The sequence below is a fragment of the Lepus europaeus genome, chromosome 12 (genome assembly GCF_033115175.1).
Source record: "Lepus europaeus isolate LE1 chromosome 12, mLepTim1.pri, whole genome shotgun sequence".
In the NCBI taxonomy this organism is placed as follows: domain Eukaryota; kingdom Metazoa; phylum Chordata; class Mammalia; order Lagomorpha; family Leporidae; genus Lepus; species Lepus europaeus.
In genome coordinates, this window is record NC_084838.1 from 4,869,319 (window position 1) to 4,888,398 (window position 19,080).

A 19,080-nucleotide genomic window follows, 5' to 3' on the forward strand; every position below is an offset into this window, starting at 1 on the left:
AGACAGGAGCCTGACCAGGCTGGGACGTAGTAGCTCGGAGGCCGGGCTCCAGGCCGGGCTCCCTGCCCTAACTGGTCCTGGACGATGCCACATCTCTGAGCCCTGGTTTGCTCATCTGTACAACGGGACAACAGCTGTAATCCTGCAAAGGACGGACTGAACGTGCCAGGGCTCTGTAGGAGACTTTTCCTCTTCTTCCCAGCCGGACGCTGAGCCCCCGGCATCACCCGCAGAGTCAGCCCCGTGTGCTGTGTGCAGGAGCCAGAGGGTGCACCCCGGTGGCTGTGGCCGTCATCACGCCACTGGGCCGGCTGTAGAGCATCCCAGGGCTTGCTCCTCGCCTGTCTGCCGTGAGGATCACGCCTGGCATTGGCCAGCGTTCAGAACGAGCTGCCTTTTCTCCCGCACTCCTGCCTCGGGGCCGGCATGCCCAGGCTCCTCACAGACCCAGGACGTGGGCGGTGGGCGGGCGGCCGAGGGGCGCATCCGCGGGGGAGGGCCTGGCTGTGAGGCCCCAGGCCAGCTCTGGACTCCAGCTCCCTAGCTAGGCAGACGCTGGGAGGCAGCAGGTGATGAGTGAAGTGACCGCGTCCCTGCCGCCCGCGTGGGAGACCTGCCCTGAGCTCCCAGCGCCCGGCTCCGGCTCAGTCCAGTCCTGGCTGTCGCAGGCATTTGGGAAATGGACCGGCAGATGAAGCGCTTCCTCTCTGTCTCCTCTCTCTCTCTCTAGGTCTCTCTGCCTCCCAATCTAAACGCATACGCCAGGCAGTAGCCGCCTGGGGAGAGGCTCCAGGCCACGCCCCTTGGTGGCCACTTTCGGGCTGGGTTACTCTGAGCTGGACCCCAGCCCCCCTGCAGGAGGGGGCAGGAGCTCAGAGCAGGCAGGGCCACTGGCTCTTGAGAAGTGAGTGGAGGCCAGCGCCACAGCTCAATTGGCTAATCCTCCGCCTGCAGCGCCAGCACACCGGGTTCTAGTCCCAGTTGGGGCGCAGGATTCTGTCGCGGTTGCCCCTCTTCCAGTCCAGCTCTCTGCTGTGGCCCGGGAAGGCAGTGGAGGATGGCCCAAGTGCTTGGGCCCTGCACCCGCATGGGAGACCAGGAGAAGCACCTGGCTCCTGGCTTCGGATCAGCAAGATGCGCCAGCCGCGGCAGCCATTGGAGGGTGAACCAACGGCAAAGGAAGACCTTTCTCTCTGTCTCTCTCTCTCACTATCCACTCTGACTGTCAAAAAAGAAGAAGGAGGAGGAGGAGGAGGAGGAGGAGGAGGAGAAGAAGAAGAAGAAGAAGTGAGTGGAGAATTCGGCAGCTCCAAGCGGCCCGGCAGAGAGCGGGGTGAGTTCGGGGCTGCAGCCAGGGAAGCAGCTGGGGGCTCACCTCGCCCCTCTGTCCACAGAGCCGGACCCCCAGTATCTCCAGGTCCCCACTCCACGAGGGGATCTTCAGGCAGCAAGAAAATGTAGGGGGGCTCAGCGCGGTAGGGTACTGGGTAAAGCCGCTGCCTGAAGTGCCGGCATCCCATATGGGCGCCGGTTCAAGACCCGGCTGCTCCACTTCCGATCCAGCTCTCTGCTGTGGCCTGGGAAAGCAGTGGAGGATGGCCCAAGTGCTTGGGCCCCTGCACCCGCGTGGGAGACCCAGAGGAGGCTCCTGGCTCCTGGCTTCGGATCGGTGCAGCTCCGGCCATTGCAGCCAACTTGAGAGTGAACCAGTGGATGGAAAACCTCTCTCTCTCTCTCTCTCTCTCTCTCTCTCTCTCTGCCTCTCCTCTCTCTGTGAAACTCTGACTTTCAAATAAATAAATAAATCTTAAAAAAAAAAAAAAAAGAAAATGTGGGGGCAAAGCTTTTGCTATGAACCTCCCAGGGAGGGTCAAGGCTCTGGACAGCCCAGGCTGGGTCCCAGGTCCCCCACCCCCGCCCCGAGGGGCAGCCCTGTGGGAAGGGGGCACCCAGGGGTGCTGCCTGGTGCTGAGAGGTCAGTGTGCCGGCTCGGTGGCTGTGGTTGTCACTCAGTGCCTCTGCTGGGGTGAGAAGAGCCTGGGACCCCCGCCACCCCCAGTCCCCAGCACCAGGCCTGGCCTCCTGCCCAGAATGTCCAGGGGCACACTCACCCAAGGCAGGCGCCACCAGAGCCCCTCATCCCAACCCAGGAAAGGCAGGTTCCCCAAAGCCCCCAGCCCCCACCGCCCCCTCAGCCCTGCCCCGGGGGGCTCTACGGCCCCCTCCTAACCCCCCCCCCCGCCAAGGTGGCAGCAGCACAGCCTTCTGGGTGCCTGCTGTTTCCGCCCGTTGCCACCCACACTCCTGCTGGGGCTGGCGCACGGCTCGGGACCATTGGCAGGAGGGACGGGCGGGCCCGCCTGCCCACACAGTGGGGCTGTCAACACTGCACCCGCCGGGCAGGCTGGGACCCGCGGCAGGGGACGGCGGGCCCCGACTCCACGGGCAGCCTCGGGCCAGCTCTGACACCTGCTCACCACCCCCCTAAAACTCAGGCCCGGTCCCACCTGCCCAAGGTCCGCAGGAGCTGGGGCCCCTCCCAACGTCCACCTGGTCACTGTGTGGCCGCGGCCAACGCACTGCCCCCTCTGAAACGGAAGTGGTGGAGGAGCAGGGGCGGAAGCCAGGACCCTGTGACTCAAAGGTCCTGGCATGCGGGTCTCTGGGTGGGGGAGAGTGCCCGGCTCTGCCCGTCAAGGTGCCCCTTCCTTGTGCCTCCCCGGCCCCGGAGAGCCAGGCCCCGCCTCCGTCATCCTCCTGGGTGCGCTGACCCTGCTCACTTTCACTTTTCTGTTGTTCTTTATTTTATTTGAGAGACAGACATTCTCCCATCCACTGGTTCGCTCCCCACACGTCCACACAGCTGGGCTGCGTCAAGCTAAAGCCAGGAGCCCAGAACTCAATCTGGGGTCTCCCTCGTGGGTGGCAGGGGCCCAAAGACAAGAGCCATCCCTTGCTGTCTCCCAGGGTTTGCATTAGCAGGAAGCTGGAACCAAGAACGGAGCCAGGGGGGCCGGCGCTGCGGCGTAGCGGGTAAAGCCACCACCTGTGATGCCAACATCCCACATAGGCACTGGTTCCAGTCCCGGCTGCTCCACTTCCAGTCCAGCTCCCTACTGTGCCTGGGACGGCTGCGGAAGATGGCCGGAGTGCTTGGGCCCCTGCACCCACGTGGGAGACCTGGATAGAGTTCCAGGGTCCTGGTTTCAGCCTGGCCCAGTGCTGGCTGCTGCAGGTGGAAGATCTCTCTCTCTCTCTCTCTCTCTCTCTCTGTGTGTGTGTGTGTGTGTCCTCTCTCTCTGTAACACGGACTTTCAAATAAATAAGTAAATCTTTAAAATTTTTTTTTTTTTAAAAAAAGACGAGCCGGCCAGCGCCGCGGCTCACTAGGCTAATCCTCCACCTGCAGCGCCGGCACACCAGGTTCTAGTCCCGGTCGGGGCGCTGGATTCTGTCCCAGTTGCCCCTCTTCCAGGCCCGCTCTCTGCTATGGCCCAGGAGTGCAGTGGAGGATGGCCCAGGTCCTTGGGCCCTGCACCCCATGGGAGACCAGGAGAAGCACCTGGCTCCTGCCTTCGGATCAGCACAGTACGCTGGCCGCAGCGGCCATTGTGGGGTGAACCAATGGCAAAGGAAGACCTTTCTCTCTGTCTCTCTCTCTCACTGTCCACTCTGCCTGTCAAAAAAAAAAAAAAAAAGGCTGGAGCCAGGACTCATCCCAAATACTCTGATGCGGGTGTCCCAGTGGGCTGCCCACAGGGGGTCCCCCACAGAAGCGCTGAGGGGCGAGGGCCGAATCCAAGCAGCATGAAGAGCGAGGCTTAGCTGCAGTCCGTGCCCTGGCCCGGGAGGGGGCCACTGCCTCACCGCTACAGGTGCGTCTTTTACTCTGAAATGCAATGATTTTCATTTCCGTATCCGTTAAACAATTTTTCCCCCAAGTTTTCCAGGAAAGGCACTGAAAACAAAGCTGCCGCTTAGTAGGCGCTTACTGTGTGCAGGCCCTGGGCGTAGCCTGTGGCCCGTGCGGGGGAGGGGTGGTGGGGCTTTGCTTATCTCCATTTCCCAGATTGGAAAACTGAGGCTCCCAGAGGTGGCGACACCTCCCCACGGCCCAAAGCTCATCTGCGGTGCGGCCGGGCCCAGCACCAGGATCTGGGGGAGAGGCTCGTGGTGCCATCACACAAACACTCTCTGGGGGTCGCCCAGCTCCTACGCCCCCTTAAAGAGGTGCGAAATGGGGGGCGGGTGGTTGCCCTGGCGCTTGCGACACCCGCATCCCGCACCAGAGCACGGGGTTCGAGTCCTGGCTCCACTCCTGACTCCAGCGTCCTGCGAATGTGCACCCTCAGAAGCAGCCTGCCACCACGTGGGAGACCTGAGGGAGCTGCCGGCTCCGGCTGCAGCCTGGCCGAGCCTCGGCAGGTGCAGGCACTTAGGGAGTGACCCAGTGGATAGGCGTTCTTTTTTTTCTCAGTCTCTCTGCCTCTCTATTTTTTTTTAAAGGTACTGAATCTTTGGCCTCTGTGGCTCCCCAGGGAGGCACCGCCTGCTCCGACTACAGGGCCCGGTCACCCCGGCTCCCTCGGTTCCCGGCTGTGCGATGCTGGGCAAGTGGTTCAACCTCTCCAAGCCTGGGTGTCGAGGCAGACACAGGCCACCACTGTGCGCGCAGGAACGAGGTAACGACGTGAGCGCCAGGGGCCCAGAGGGGCGACCCGGGCCCTGTGGTCGCCTGTGCTTGCCAGCGCCGTCCCGTCAGCCCCAGCGGGACCCCACACAGCAGGTGCTCACGCTGGGAGCAGGTGCGGCTACTTTGAGCCTTTCTGAAGCTCGGGTCGTTTCCTGGCCAGCAGAGCCCCCGACGCCACCCCCGACGCACACACACCCCACGAGGCAGGGCCCCAAAAACTGCCCCGGGCCCCGGGCACTGCTGCTGCCAGCTTCGGGATCTTCCAAGAGAGGGGGCCCCAAGATGGGTGAGCCACACCTGCTGCCTCCGTGGGGCCTGCGAGAGCTCGGGGGAGATTCCGGGGCCCAGCCGGAGGCCAGGCGCACACGCCAAGGTCAGACCACGGGAGACACAGACGCCTCCCACCTGCCCGTCGGAAGAGCTCTCTCTGCTGAGTCGTCCCTGAGCCTCAGCTTGCTCATCTGTGGAGTGGGAGCACAGAGAGGCCGGCGGAAGGAACAGCTTTTCTCACCCCTTCACTCGTCCAACAACTGATTCTCAAGCTCTGTCCAGGGACTAGGCCCCGGGCGGGGCGCGGGGGGGGAGGGCAGTGCCCCAGACACAGGGCCTTGCTGAGTCCCTGAGACGCTGGGACCCAAAGACGAGAGCCATCCCTGCTGCTTCCCGGGATCTCTGCATTAGCGGGAGGCTGGAATCAAGAACGGAGCTGGGAGGCCGGCGCTGCGGCACAGCGGGTACAGCCCTGGCCTGCAGGCCCGGCTGCTCCACTTCCGATCCAGCTCTCTGCTATGGCCTGGGAGAGCAGTGGAGGATGGCCCAAGTGCTTGGGCCCCTGCACCCGCATAGGAAACCCAGAAGAAGCTCCTGGCTCCTGGCTTTGGATCGGTGCAGCTCCTGCCATTGTGGCCATTTGGGGAGTGAACCAGCGGATGGAAGACCTCTCTCTCTCCCTCACTGCCTGTCCTCTGTCTGTGTAACTCTGACCTTCAAATACAAAAATCTTTAAAAGTAAAATTAAAAATAAATAAATAAAGGCGTCACAGCAGCAGGCGCGTGGCTGTGCCAGGCCTCCAGGGGCCAGGCTGCCTCCCTCCCCCGCCCCACTGGCTTGGAGTCTCCCGGCCGCATCCCCTCCCCCCACCCAACCCCCACTCCTGCCTCAGTTCCCTCCATGGGGGCGGTACAAGGGGCTGCCGGGGGCTGGGCTGGTCTCCGTCACCGACTAACATGGCAGGGAAGCCTAAGACAGGCCCAGGCAGAGCACGGGGGAGAAGTGGGGAGAGACCCCGGGGCGGCCCCCGCAGCGGTCAGCGGGTAGGCTCGGGGCCACCTCCTTTCCCCACCTCTGCACCTGCGCCCCCAGCACCTCTGCAGCACACAGGGGAACCAGCTCGCCCAGGCCCCTCCCTCCGGGAGCTGGGGCTCAGCACGGCCCAGGCTCTGGCTCCAGGGCCTCGGGGCCTCCAGGCCTGGGAGGCACCGTCCCTGGGCCTGCAACACTCCCAGCGCCCCACCGACCCGCGCCCAGGGCCCCCAGCCTTCTTCAGTACCCCTCCCGCGGGGGGCACGGCCAGATTTAGCAAACAAAATGCAGAAAGGGCAGGCAGTCATAGAGACGCTACTTGGGACACCTGCAGCCCACCTCAGAGGCCCTGGGTTCGAGGCCCACTTCCGCTCCCAATGCCAGCTTCCCGCTCGTGCGCACCCTGGGAGGGCAGTAGGGGACGGCCTGAGTCCTGGGGTCCCTGTCGCCCATGTGGGAGACCAGGATGGAGCTCCAGACTCCTGGCTTGGTCCTGGCCCAGCCCTGGCTGTTGGGGGCATTGGGGGGTGAATCAATGAATGGGCGATCTCTAAATAAATAAACTTTTTAAAACCTGCAGGATGAACCACAGTCATTTATGAATTTCAGAGAAAACAAAGAACTTGGGAGGTCTGGCAACACTACCCTCAGGACTCAAGTGGAACAGCCCCTCCTCCAGGAAGGCCTCTCTCATGCACCCAGACCAGCAGGCTCCCGTCGCATCGTGCACCGACCTCTCTGGACCCGACTGTTGACCTGACAAGTGCTCCCCACCAAACTGAGCTTCTAGGGGGTGGCCTGGGCACCCCCGGGGTCAGGGGTGCCTTGCACAGGACCCCAGGGCCTCGAGCACCTCTCCCCGAGCCGCTGGGCCTCGGTGGCTGAGCCGGCCCAGGGCCGCAGCCAGTGAGAGAATCGGGGCTCACAGCCCGAGCCCCTGAGCCTCACGTTCTCGTCACAGCCGCCCGGGCAGGCTGGGGACCCCAAGGCCCACGGAGCGGGAGGCGGGCAGGAGCCCGGCTCACAGCTGGGCGTCTCCTGTGCTCCGCACATCACGGCATCGCGGCGAACAGAAGGAGAACATCCGCTTTCCCCCACGGTGCCAAAAATAGCCCCAGCTGCCTCTGAACACGGAGCTTCCGGTTCCTACGAAAAGCCGGGAGCAGAGGGGGCCGGCTCCCTCACGGGCTGGCGCCTCGGACCCCTCGCGGCTTCCCGGCAGGTGACAGAGGCCCAGGGGCCCCAGACCAGGGGCAGAGGGGGCCCAGGGAGGGGCGAGGAGAAGCTTCGCCCCGACAGCAAGGTGCCGCAGTTGTCTGTCTTTTCGTTCATTCCGGGCTCTGCCCTAGGAGCCGGCGACACAGCGGTGAGCCATCAACGTGGCCCGCTTCCCAGCATCCACTGCCGAAGGGGAGTGGCAGGGACAAACAGGCCATCGCCCTCGGGCCTGACGATGACAGTGGCTAGGCTGGGGACCATTCCTGGGGACGCACGCCTCCACTGACTGTGCCCAGGGTCGCCTGGGAGCCGCCCAGGAGCCGTGGACCTGGACCTCCCCAACCTGTACCCCCCAACTGAGAGAGGTGCCCACCGCCCATATTACTTTTATTTTTTAAAGATTTATTTATTTATTTGAAAGGCAGGGCTACAGAGAGAGAGAGAGAGAATCTTCCATCCTCTGGTTCACTTCCCAGATAACCGCCGTCGGCTACAGCTGCACCGATCCAAGGGCAGGAACCAGGAGCTTCTTCCGGGTCTCCCATGAAGGGGCAGGGGCCCAAGCACTTGGGCCATCTCCCACTGCTTTTCCAGGCCATAGCAGAGAGCTGGATTGGAAGAGGAGCAGCCGGGACTCAAACCGGTACCCATAAGGGATGCTAGCACCCTTTACCCGCCACGCCCCAGCACCGGCCCCGCCCACTGCCCATTTTACACACAGAAGCCTGGCCTTCACAGGACCCCACCCACTCCTGGGCCGGGCTCACCATCATCTGAGCATTGCACACGTGACGGCAGGAGGCTCGGCGGGAAAGGGCTTGGGCAAGGTCCCAGGCCACCGAGCGGAGGAGCTGGGCCCCGGCCACCCAAGCCTGGCAGGTCCCTGAGTAGGAGCCGGCAGAGCCGAATCGGCTCCCTTCTGCGGAGGGCCTGGTAAGTGCAGGGGAGGGACCTGAACTCTCACCCAGGGCTTTCTGGCGCCCACAGCACCTTGTTGGTTTAAAGGAAAGAAAGACAAAGACAAAGAGGCCAGAGCTGAGGGGGGCCGGGGGCCGAGCCCCGAGGCTGGGACAGGAGGGCGGCACTCACGGGCCACCTCCCGGCTGAGAGCCCAGGCTGGGAGCGAAACAGGCCAGAGCTATTTCTGCCCTGTGCCCAGCATTCCTCAAAGCCACATTCCTCCCGCCCGGGGGCCAGAGCCCGGTGGCCCAGCCGCCCTGCCAGCTTCCTGGGGCCTCTGCCAGCGCCCAGAAGGATCAAAGCCAGCAGCTGCCCGGAGCTCCTGCTCGGGCCAGGAGCGCCTCCCTGCAGGCAGCGTGCTCTGGGCACCCTGGGGCTGATAAGCGATGACTCCCATCTCACAAAGGCCACAGCGAGGCGGGCCACACCCAGGACCCCCAGGCTTCCTGGCAACTCCACCCCCACCCCATCTCAGAGGTGACACTCCCAGGCCAGGCCTGCCCTGTCCGTGGCTCCATGCTGTGCACTGCACAACCCATGGCCCCCACGTGGCACCCCTGAGGACCTGGTCTCTTGATTTGCTCATGGAACACCCCCTGGGGCAGCCAGGGTGCCGCCATCTCCCCTGGGGCTACGCCCTGCTCTGCGGCCTCCCCCAGGCTGGGCCCAGGCTGAGAGCCTCCAGGGCACGGTGCCGGCGGAGTAGGGGGTGGGGGCAGCTGCCCACTGCACATGCCTGTCAGTGCACTTCTCCTGCCCTTGCTGGAGGAAGCCAAGGCAGGGGCACAGCCCCCAGGTCCCTCTGCGGGGCAAAGCATCGGGAACCAGGGGCCAGCACTGTGGTGCAGTGGGTAAAGCTGCAGCCTGCAGCGCCCGCATCCCAGATGGGCCCAAGTTAGTGTCCCGGCTGCTTCTCTCCTGACCCAGCTCTCTGCTGTGGCCTGGGAAAGCAGCGGAAGATGGTCCATTGCTTGGGCCTCTGCACCCGCATGGGAGACTGGGCCTGGCCCAGTGTTAACTGTTGTGGCCATCTGGGGACTGAACCAGTGGACGAAAGATCTCACACCCTGTTTCACCCTCTCGCTCTGTGACTCCGCCTTTCCAAATAAATTTTAAAAAAAACGGAAGGACCCTAGCCACCGTGCAACCTCACAGCCAGCCCAGGAATCGGCTGCCTGGTCAGTGCACAGCTCCGCGGGTGCTTGGATGCTTCCAGGGACGGAGCGCTCACCACCTGAAGCAGGTTTCGAGGCTCACAGAGGGTACGAGAGGCACGGCTCTGGCAGCTCCAAGACCTGGGCCTTCCTGTCGGGATGGGGGGGGGGGATGGGACCAGCGGGGAGGCCTCGGGCACACTCTGAACCTGCCCAGGCCTCCTCTTCTCGGTCTGTGCAATGGGCAGGACACCCCCTACTCCCGGTGTGCAGTCCCTGTACTCACGGCCACAGACTGGGCGAGTGGCGGTGTTGCAGTCACTCCTGACATCGCCCGTGGGGCTCTAGGGCTGCCCACCACCCCCGGGGCCAGGGCAGAGGGCACCACGAAGCCGCAGCAGCGTCATCCAGCCCCGAGCCAGCAGCTGAGCTCCCACGCGAGTCCCTGGCCTGTCTGTGCCTCCCGCCCTGGCGCATTCACGTTCACAACCTGCCCGGCGCCGCCCTCACGCACAGCCCCACGCGGCTCGCCCACACTCCCGGCACAGGCCGGGACCCGCCGCTCTGGCTGGGAGCTGCACACCGTTGGTAGCACCATCGGCGGTGCCTGCTGCACCCACGCACCTCCCCTGGGCACCAGGCCCCTCTCCACGGCCCAGGGATTGGGTGTGCGGGCTCCAGGGTCACACAGGTCGGCGGCTGATCTGCCACAGGACCCTGGCCAGCCAAGAGGCCATGGGCCAGCTTCCATCGCCCCTGGGCCCCAGCCTCATCTGCAAAACAGGGGCCTCCACTGGCACCTGGGAGCAGGCGGCACCAGCAGGGCCTGGGTCACGGGGAGCTGAGCGCTGGACCCCCACGTGCCGTCCCTTGCAGATCCCCCCCCCGCCCCCGGCCACTGGTGAGCGGAGCGGGGCACTGAGCAGAGCCCCGAAGTTCAGTGAGTGCGCGACAGAGAGTTTGTAGGGAAAAAAATGGAGACAAAGGATCAATTGATTTGGGCGCAAAGAATTTTCGAAGCTCCTGCCCGGCTCCTGCACCATCTGGGTTTTCCGTGAACTTTTTGAAAACCTCTCTTCTTATCCCCGACTAGAAAAGTGAGGCTGCAGGGGCTGACGCCGTGGCTCACTTGGCTAATCCTCTGCCTGCAGCACTGGCATCTCATATGGGTGCTGAGTTCTAGTCCCAGTCACTCCTCTTCCAATCCAGCTCTCTGCTGTGGCCCGGGAGTGCAGTGGAGGATGAACTTGGGCCCCTGTGCCTGCAAGGGAGACCAAGAGGAAGCACCTGGCTCCTGGCTTCAGATCGGCATAGCTCCGGCCGTAGCAGCCATTTGGACAGTGAACCAACAAGGGAGGACCTTTGTCTCTATCTCTCTCTCACTGTCTAACTCTGTCAAATAAAATATATATATATAAATAAAATATATAAAATTATATATATATACATATATATATATATATATATATATATAAAGAAAAGTGAGCCTGAAGAAGCTAAGAGCTGTGCCCGAGGCCGGGATGGCCACACAGCCCGCACCAAGGTCCCTGGGGATCCAGGATACAGTGGAAGGTGGCACAGAACCAGCCCTCGCCAGCTGGGTTCAACACACAGATGCCCCCCTTTGCACTCACTCCCCCTGAGCAGAGGCTGTGGCCCTGGGACTGCCCCGGGGGAGTGGCCAGGAACCACTGGCCCCCACTGCAGCCAGCCAGGCCGCCTCCTTCCTGGGAAAGCGTGCGCTCAGCACTTACTATGTGCCTGGCCCTGGGTCTGCCCCCGGGAAAGGCATCATTTCCCCATCCCCATCTCACTCAGGAGGTTCCTGGGGCTCAGAGAGGGGAGTGGCCTCCAGGGTCACTCGGCCAGGACACAGCAGGCCCCCAAGCCCTCAGCACTCTGCTGCTCTCGGCAGGAGAGGGAGATCTTCCAATCACTGGTTCACTCCCAAAATGCCAGCAACAGCCAGGGCCGGACCAAGCCAAAGCCCGAAGCCGAGAACTCCATCCAGGTCTCCCCTGTGGGCGGCAGGGGCTCAAGCAGGTGAGCATCATCTGATGCCTCCCAGGGTGGATTAGCAGGAAGCTGGGTTGGAAGTGGAGCAGCTGGGACTCAAACCAGCACTCTGATACCCGGATGCAGGCGTCCCAAGCGGCGGCTTCACCTGCCACACCACAACACGAGCATCCTGGGGCCGGCCCTGTGACGTAAGACGGTTAAGCCGCCACCTGCAGTGCCAGCATCTCATATGGGCACTGGTTCGAGTCCCGGCTGCTCCACTTCCTATCCAGCTCCCTCCTGATGGCCTGGGAAAGCAGTAGAAGATGGCACAAGTGCTGGGGCCCCGGCACCCACGTGGGAGACCTGGATAAAGCTCCTGGCTCCTGGCTTCGGCCTGGCCCAGCCCTGGCCATTGCAGCCGTTTGCGGAGTGAACTAGCAGATGCAAGTCTCTCTCTTTCCGCCCCTCCCAACTCTGCCTTCTAAATCAATAAATCTTCTCTCTCTCTCTCTCTCTCTCTCTCACACACACACACACACACCCCAAGAGCACCCATACCCAAGAGGCAGAGATCTCTGGGACAAAGCTGTCCTGCGACCTTGGGGGAGACACTTCCTCTCGTGGGTACTTGGTTTGTCCATCTGTACGATGAGGGCATTGGATCAAATGACCCCAAGAGTCCCCTGCAGCTCAAAGCGTCCAGGATCGCCCAGGGCAGCCACCAAAGAAACGGCCGCTGCAGCCGCGAGCCTCCCCTCGTCTTCCCCACGACACCGGCATTGGTTGAGAAAAACAACACTAGCACGGGCAGCACCGCCAGGAAGCAGGCGCTCTCTCAGCCACGTTCGCTGGCAGTGTCCACGGGAATGCGCTTTCTGGAGAGCAGCTTAGCCACTTCTTAACCAAAAGCCTTCTAGTGGCCGGGAGTCCGGCCCTGCAACAAGACACCACGGCGCATCCCATCGCCGAGTCCGTGGGCTCAAGTCCCGGCTCCACACCCCATCCCAGCGTCCTGCAAACCCACACCCTGCGAGGCAGCAGGTGAGGTGAACGGGTAGGCCACTGCCACCATGTGGGAGACCCGGACCGAGTTCTGGGTTCCCAGCTTGGGTCCCCTAGCGATGCAGGCCATTTGGGGAGTGAATCAGTGGATAGGAGATTCTCCCCCTCTCCCTCTCTCCTTCTCTCTCTCTCTCCCTCTGCCTTTCAAACACACAGTTAGGCCGGCGCCGTGGCTTAACAGGCTAATCCTCTGCCTTGCGGCACTGGCACACCGGGTTCTAGTCCCGATTGGGGCGCCGGATTCTATCCCGGTGGCCCCTCTTCCAGGCCAGCTCTCTGCTGTGGCCCGGGAGTGCAGTGGAGGATGGCCCAAGTGCTTGGGCCCTGCACCCCATGGGAGACCAGGAGAAACACCTGGCTCCTGGCTTCGGATCAGCGCAATGTGCTGGCCGTAGCGGCCATTGGAGGGTGAACCAGCGGCAAAAAGGAAGACCTTTCTCTCTGTCTCTCTCTCTCTCATTGTCCACTCTGCCTCTTCAAAAAATAAAAAATAAAAAAAATTTTAAAACCACACAGTTAAATATATATATATACATGTTTAAAGCCTTTTAGAATTTCCCTGGCCCATAGCCCCATTTTTGGTTACCATCACCAAGGAGAAACATTCAAACATTCGGCACAGCTGTGTTTCGACAAAGGACGCCGCACAGCAGGGGCCAGTGTTGTCCCGCGGTGAGTTACGCCACTGCCTGCGATGCCTGCGCCCCATAGAAATGCAGGTTCAGGTCCCGGCTGCTCTACTTCTGACCCAGCTCCCTTGCCAACGCACCTGGGAAGACAGTGGAAGATGGCCCAAGCGCTTGGGCTCCTGCCACCTGTGCAGTTCCAGGCTCCTGGCTTCAGCCTGGCCTGGTTGTGGTCATTTGGGGAGTGAATCAGTGGATGGAAGATGTGTGTGTGTATGTGTGTGTGTGTGTGTGTTCCTCTCTCTCTCTGCCTTTCAAACAAAATATAAAATAAATCCTTTTAAAAAAAAAAAAAAAAAAGATAAAATACAAGGGCAGGTGTTGACACAGCTTCTCCAACCACCTCCGCTTCCAATCCAACTCCCTGCTCCTGGGAGGTAGCAGGTGGCTCCCTGCCACCCACGGGGGACACCAGGCTGGAGTTCCAGGTGCTGGCCTGGGCCTGGTCCAGCCCTAGCTGTTGCAGGGGATGGAGGACCCCCCCCCCATCACTCTGCCTTTCAAGTAAATAATTAACCTTGAACGTAAAACAGAGGAACCAAGGTGTTCCCGGCAGGGCTACTTCTGGGAGGAGAGGAGCCGGTGACACTATGTTGCATTTGTAGGATGCACCACACTATGCATCTTAGTGGCCCAAATGCTTAAAAGCTGGGAAACCGAGAGCAGACAACGGCAAATTCACCAGGTCCTGCTGAGCCCCCTTCCTCCGGGGGGCCCTTCGTGGCCTCCCCCAGGCTCTATCCCTGGCCCCCAATCCACGCCTCGGAGTGCAGCCAAGGAGGCTCTTCCCAAGCCAGGGCCTGGGTCTCTAGCCCCTGCCTGTGGCCCTCAGGGCATGACAGGAGCCAGGACTGCAGGCCAGTGGCATCGCCCACTGCCCCACGCCCGGGGGCCAACCCTGAGGCCTAGGCCAGGAGAAAGATGTCTCCTGACACAGCAAGGCGCCAGCACCTCTGGGCTGGGGGTGGTCCTGGGGGGAGACAGGGGGGCTCAGCCCCCTCCTCTCTGCACAAGGGGGCAGGCTCCTCCTGCCCCACAGCTCCACGGTAAACCCTTCAGTGCGCCACCGGAGCCTCCCAGGACACCTGCTCGCCAGAGGAGGGAAGAGGCACTCCAGGAGCTGGGGCCAAGAGAGGCCTGAACCCCAGACCGGCTGGCCCCGAGCCTGCTTCCCTCCGTGTGGGAGCTCTCTCGGGCCCATCAGTCTGGTGTGGGGCCGCAGAGCCGGGTGGTCAGCGATCAGCGAGGGGCCCACCGGTGCTCAGAGAGGGTAAGCAGCATGCCCAAGGTCACACAGCCGCTCTCCAGGATGTGAGCGCCTGCTTCGTAAGACAGGTGATGTCTCTTGCCAGGCCTACCCGCTGCGAAGTCCGACCTCAGCTTCTCTGACTGCGTGGGGGGAGACAGGAGGGGCCTCCTGGGCAGCCCCCAGCCCGCAGGCTGCATGGGCTCTGCAGAAGCCGCCTGCTGCCTTCCCCCTGCCCAACCCAGGGGCCCTCACACAGCCCAGCCCCCACGCCAGGTTGAGCAGTCAGCAGGGGGGAGTGGTGATCAGGGAGACCCCACAGACCCCACGGAGCCCAGCACAGCCACACGTGGCAACATCTGCTCTTCCCAACCTTGGAACCCAACCCAGGGCCAGGGACCCATTCCTGCTCTGGGTCACAGAGGCAACGCAGCTGCCTGCCCAGACGGCTCACCGGCTCCTCCCCCACACACTGCTCCTCCCCACCCAGCTACTCCTCCCCACCCAGCTACTCCTCCCCAGCCAGCTGCTCCTTCCTCTAAGCTGCTCCCCCCACAAGCTGCTCTTCCTCCCCCAAGCTGCTCCCTCCCCCACAGGCTGCTCCTCCCCAAGCTGCTCCCCCCCCCAGCTACTCCCTCTCCCACAAGTGCTCCCTCCCCCACAGGCTGCTCCTCCCTCCACAAACTCCTCCCCCACAAGCTACTACAGGTGCCAGGCACCATCGCGGGCATCAGGATTCAAGGTTAGCAGGCAAGGTCAATGCAGAGCCAGCGCTGATGGAGAACAACAGGAGACGACCACCCGCTTGCCCTGGACGGAGGGTCCCTGGGGCGCCTGCTAGCACTCCAGGGCGAGGTCTGCACAGGGAGGCAGGCCAGGCTGCGGGCGCTGGCGCAGCTCTGACCGCCACGGAGGACTCGAGGCCCACGTGCTCCACATGCAGGTCTCCACTGGGGGCAGGAGGGATGTCCCTCGTTCCCTTCTCTGTCTCCCGAGCAGGTCAGGGTGGCCTAAAACGTGACACTTGGGGGCTGGGGGAGGCCACTTCCCAAAGCAGGCCCCTGCCCACCCGGGCACAGCAAAGCCCCCGCAAAGGCCAGGGCATGGGGAGACAGGAGAGGCCCCCCATCCAAGCCACACTTAAGACCAGGTGGAGTCGAAGCCGCACTGTCAGGTCACTGCAACGGCAGGACCTGTCACCCCCGGGGCGGGCACTGGCGCCGGAGAAGACCCTGCTAGGGCACCTCCCATGTTGGAGGGCCAGGGTTCGATCCCAGCTCCACTTCCAACCCAGCTCCCTGCTAACACGCATCCTGCCAGGCACTGCGGGGTGCACATGTGCTTGGGCCCCCGCCACCCATGTGGGACACCCAGATGGAGCTCCTGGCTCCTGGCTTCAGCCTGGCCCAGCTGTGGTGGGCATTTGGAGAGTCAATCAATGTATGGAAGATCTCTGTGTCTCTATTTCTCTCTCCCTTTCAAGCACAATAAATAAAATTTAGGAAATAAACAATAACGCCCCTAACATTGAATGACCACTCATCACACACTATGGACCAACAGTTATCCTTGTTGGCGCCGGGGGCCACGAACACACCCATTTCACAGATGAGGGACGAATGGCCTGTCCTGCAGCCTGGACTCCCAGGGACACCCAGGGACTCCTGAGCTGCAAGACAGTGGCTCAGACCTCCAGGAAACTGCGCAATGCTGACCACTGCTCTCCAGGTCTTGGCGGGGCACGAAGCATGCCGGGGACTGGGCTACAGGCCCTGACAACGTAATAATGTCATCTGCAAAGGAGGAGGAAGTCTGAAAGACCGAGGGTTCTGCCGCCGGGAGCCAAATGCCCACGTGCGCGGCGAGGCCCACACCGCTGCAGCCTCACCCCTTCTCCTGCCTCGCCACCTGCCACCGGGAGTCACCGGGCGCTGACAGCTCCCATGAGGACACCAGGAGCTCCCCATGCCCTCCTCCCCGCTGAGCACAAGGTGGCCTGGAACCCCCACAGCTTGTGCCAGCACCAAGCTCTGCACGACAAACACCTGTCAAGGCTGCGAATGCCTGGGCACCAGCCCAGACCTAAGGAAGCAGAGATGTGGGCGAGCAGCCCAGGCACCCTGGATTTAACAAGCTCTGGAGATTCCACCCTCTGCGAGCACTTCCTGGGCGCTTTTTTCTCGCTCCCCCCAGCACACACACAGGAGCCCCAGGGAACAATAAGCAGGGGACCCCGCCCCCATCCCCAGGAAGTCCACGCAGGTGGCCCTCTCTGCTATAGCTGGGGTGGACTACGTGTGACCCCGGGGAACGTGACGGCCGGCCACAGGGCCCGGCACTGCACCCAAGTCCTTGATGTGCCCAGGCCTTCTCCCTCCTGCCCAGGACGGCTCCATGTCTCCCAAGGCCTTTATGCGCAGCCCAGCCAGCAGTGAGCGGCACTCCTAGCAAAGCCCGGTTGGTTTTCTTCCTTCCAAGCGGCCCGATCTGCTCAGGGCCAGCGGGCTGGACACAAGGAGCAGCCGGGCCCCCTGCCCTCCCGTCTAGGTCCCACCGCCACAGCTTGGAGGAAACCCACAGAAGGGCTCCCGGCCTGAGCTCGGCCGTCTCTCTCTGGCACGGCCTTGGAGCAGGCTGTATCCGAGTGCGAGTCCTGGCACCGCCTGGGGACCACGCGTGCAGGCTCGGCGTCCTCATCTGTAAGCAGAGATGGGGAGGGCGCCCACCACGCAGGCAGAGTTCCAGGAGCCCTGGTTCCATGCCTCCCCAGGCCCAGGGCCCCCGCAAGCCCCACCTGCAGCCTGCCCGCGCGCAGGCTGGGGGCCACAGCTGGACTCAGCTTCCAGGAGAGCCCCGCACCTCACCAGAGGGCAGCAGCTGAGGCCCCTCGGGGAGCAGCCGCCCAGGTGTGGGGTCCCCTTGCCGCACTCCCGCCCGGGGAGCACCAGTCACAGCGCCCACTCGGGAAATCCCCTTTGTTCCAAACACGCAGGGCTGAGGGGCAGGGAGCCAACGCGTGGGCTCGGACAGACCTGCAAACGAGCCCGGAAGACGGATGGAGTTGGGGGGTGGGGGAGCAGAGGTTGTGCAATGCGCCAGGAGAGGCTGCCTCCCGGCCTCCAGCAGCAGAGGGGGTGGGCGGTCAAGGGTGGTGCAGAGGGGCTGGGCCCGCGCGGCCACCCGGCATTGGCTTCTGAGCCCCAAGCCCCCTTCGGAGTCAGACACCCAGACAGAGGCCCCTCCAGCCCAGACAGCCATCCCTCTCTCCCTGTCCCCAGAGAAACGCGGGGCAGTCGGTACCCAGTACCCAGGACTTCCTGGCACGTGGGGATGCCTGGTGCGGAGGGAGACAGCGGAGAAGCAGGGGCTGGGAAGCGGGTGGGGAGACAACAGGCCCAGGGTGTATCCAGGGATGGGGGAGGAGCAGACCTTCCCCCTGCCCACGCGCCCAGGGGATCAGACAGACGGCTGCACCCAGTGTAAACCCATTTCCCGGTGTGGTGGTGACGGAAGACAGAGAGGATGGTGGTTAGACCGGGCCGGAGGAGGGCTCAGCCTACAAACGCTGCAACCCACAAGGTCCCTTTGCCTCCCGCCACCAGCTCTCTGCAAGGTCTGCACCCCACCCCGCACCCAACACACGCGGTGGGGCCAGGGAGGGGGCGACGGGCCGGGCTCGCAGCGTGATCCATGAATCACCCACCCGCCGCGCTCTGCCAGGCGGCTCCGCGCAGCCCCAGCCACGCTGCGCCCCGGCGCCCCCTCCCGGGACCACCGCCCCCGCCTTCGCACGCCCCCTGCCCTTGCCGACTGCACCGAGCGGAGGGGGTCGCGGGTGGGCTGGGGAGCCCTCCCGGCCCGGGGACGGCCCCCCTGCGCGTGCTGACAGGCGGCACCCGCCCAGGGCCCGGCCGGGGTGCGGGTGCAGAACAATAGGCCAGGTGCGGGGCGGGGGCGCGGCTGGGGGTCGGGGCGCGGGCGGGGCAGGCAGTGCCGGGGGAAGGTGGCGGCGTGCAGGCGGCGGGGCGAGGCCCCCGGGCGGCGGCGGGGAGGGGTGCGGGGTGCGGGGCAGGGGTCGCGGCGCGCGCACTCACAGTAGGTTTTCCTGGTCAGCTCCTCCACAACTTCAGGCTTCAACTTGCTGTTGGATTTCCCCATCCTCGGCGGCCGCGGCCCCCGCCCCCCGGGCCGAACCCGGCCGGGGCGCCCAGCGGGAGCGGCCGGAGCCGCGCGGGCCGGGCCGGGCCGGAGCCGCGCCTTTGTCTGCGCCGCGCCCGCGCGGAGGCCCGGGGCCCGGGGCGCGGGGCTCGGGCGGCTGCGCGGCTGCCTGGCGGCGCCGGGGCTCCCGGAGCGCGGGCCCGGGCGGTCCGGGCGCCGCGGCGCGGAGCTGCGCTGGGCCGGGCGCCGCCGCCGCTGTGGCCGCGGTCGTCCCTGGTTACTGGGCTCCGCGGCACATGCTCCCGGCCGCGCTCGCCCGCGCCGCCGCCCCTGCGCTCCCCGCCTCCCGCCTCCCGCCCGCACCGGCGCGCCAGGGGTGGGCCCGGAGCCGCCACTCAGCGCCCGGCGCCACCTCCCGCCCCGCACCCGCCCGGCCCGGCCTCCGCGCGCCCCGAGCCAGGCCGCCCCGGCGGGGAGAGGATGCGGCGAGAAGGAGGCCGGTCCCTCCCTGCCCGGCGCCGTTCATTCATTCGACACGGATCGGTGGGGCGCCGGGGACGGGCGGGCACTGCCCTGCGGGGTGTCGCCGGGGGCCTGGG

At 64.1% G+C, this 19,080-nt stretch overlaps 1 protein-coding gene across 1 annotated transcript in view; it reads right to left on the reverse strand.

Moving 5' to 3' along the window:
• Positions 1-18,526, reverse strand: part of NCS1 (neuronal calcium sensor 1) — a 51,155-nt gene extending 32,629 nt beyond the window's left edge. The window contains exon 1 of the mRNA XM_062207374.1: positions 18,418-18,526. Within this exon, the coding sequence (XP_062063358.1) occupies positions 18,418-18,481 (64 nt within the window). The 5' untranslated portion in view covers positions 18,482-18,526. The remainder of the gene's footprint in view (positions 1-18,417) is intronic.
• Between the last annotated feature and the right edge of the window lie 554 nt (positions 18,527-19,080).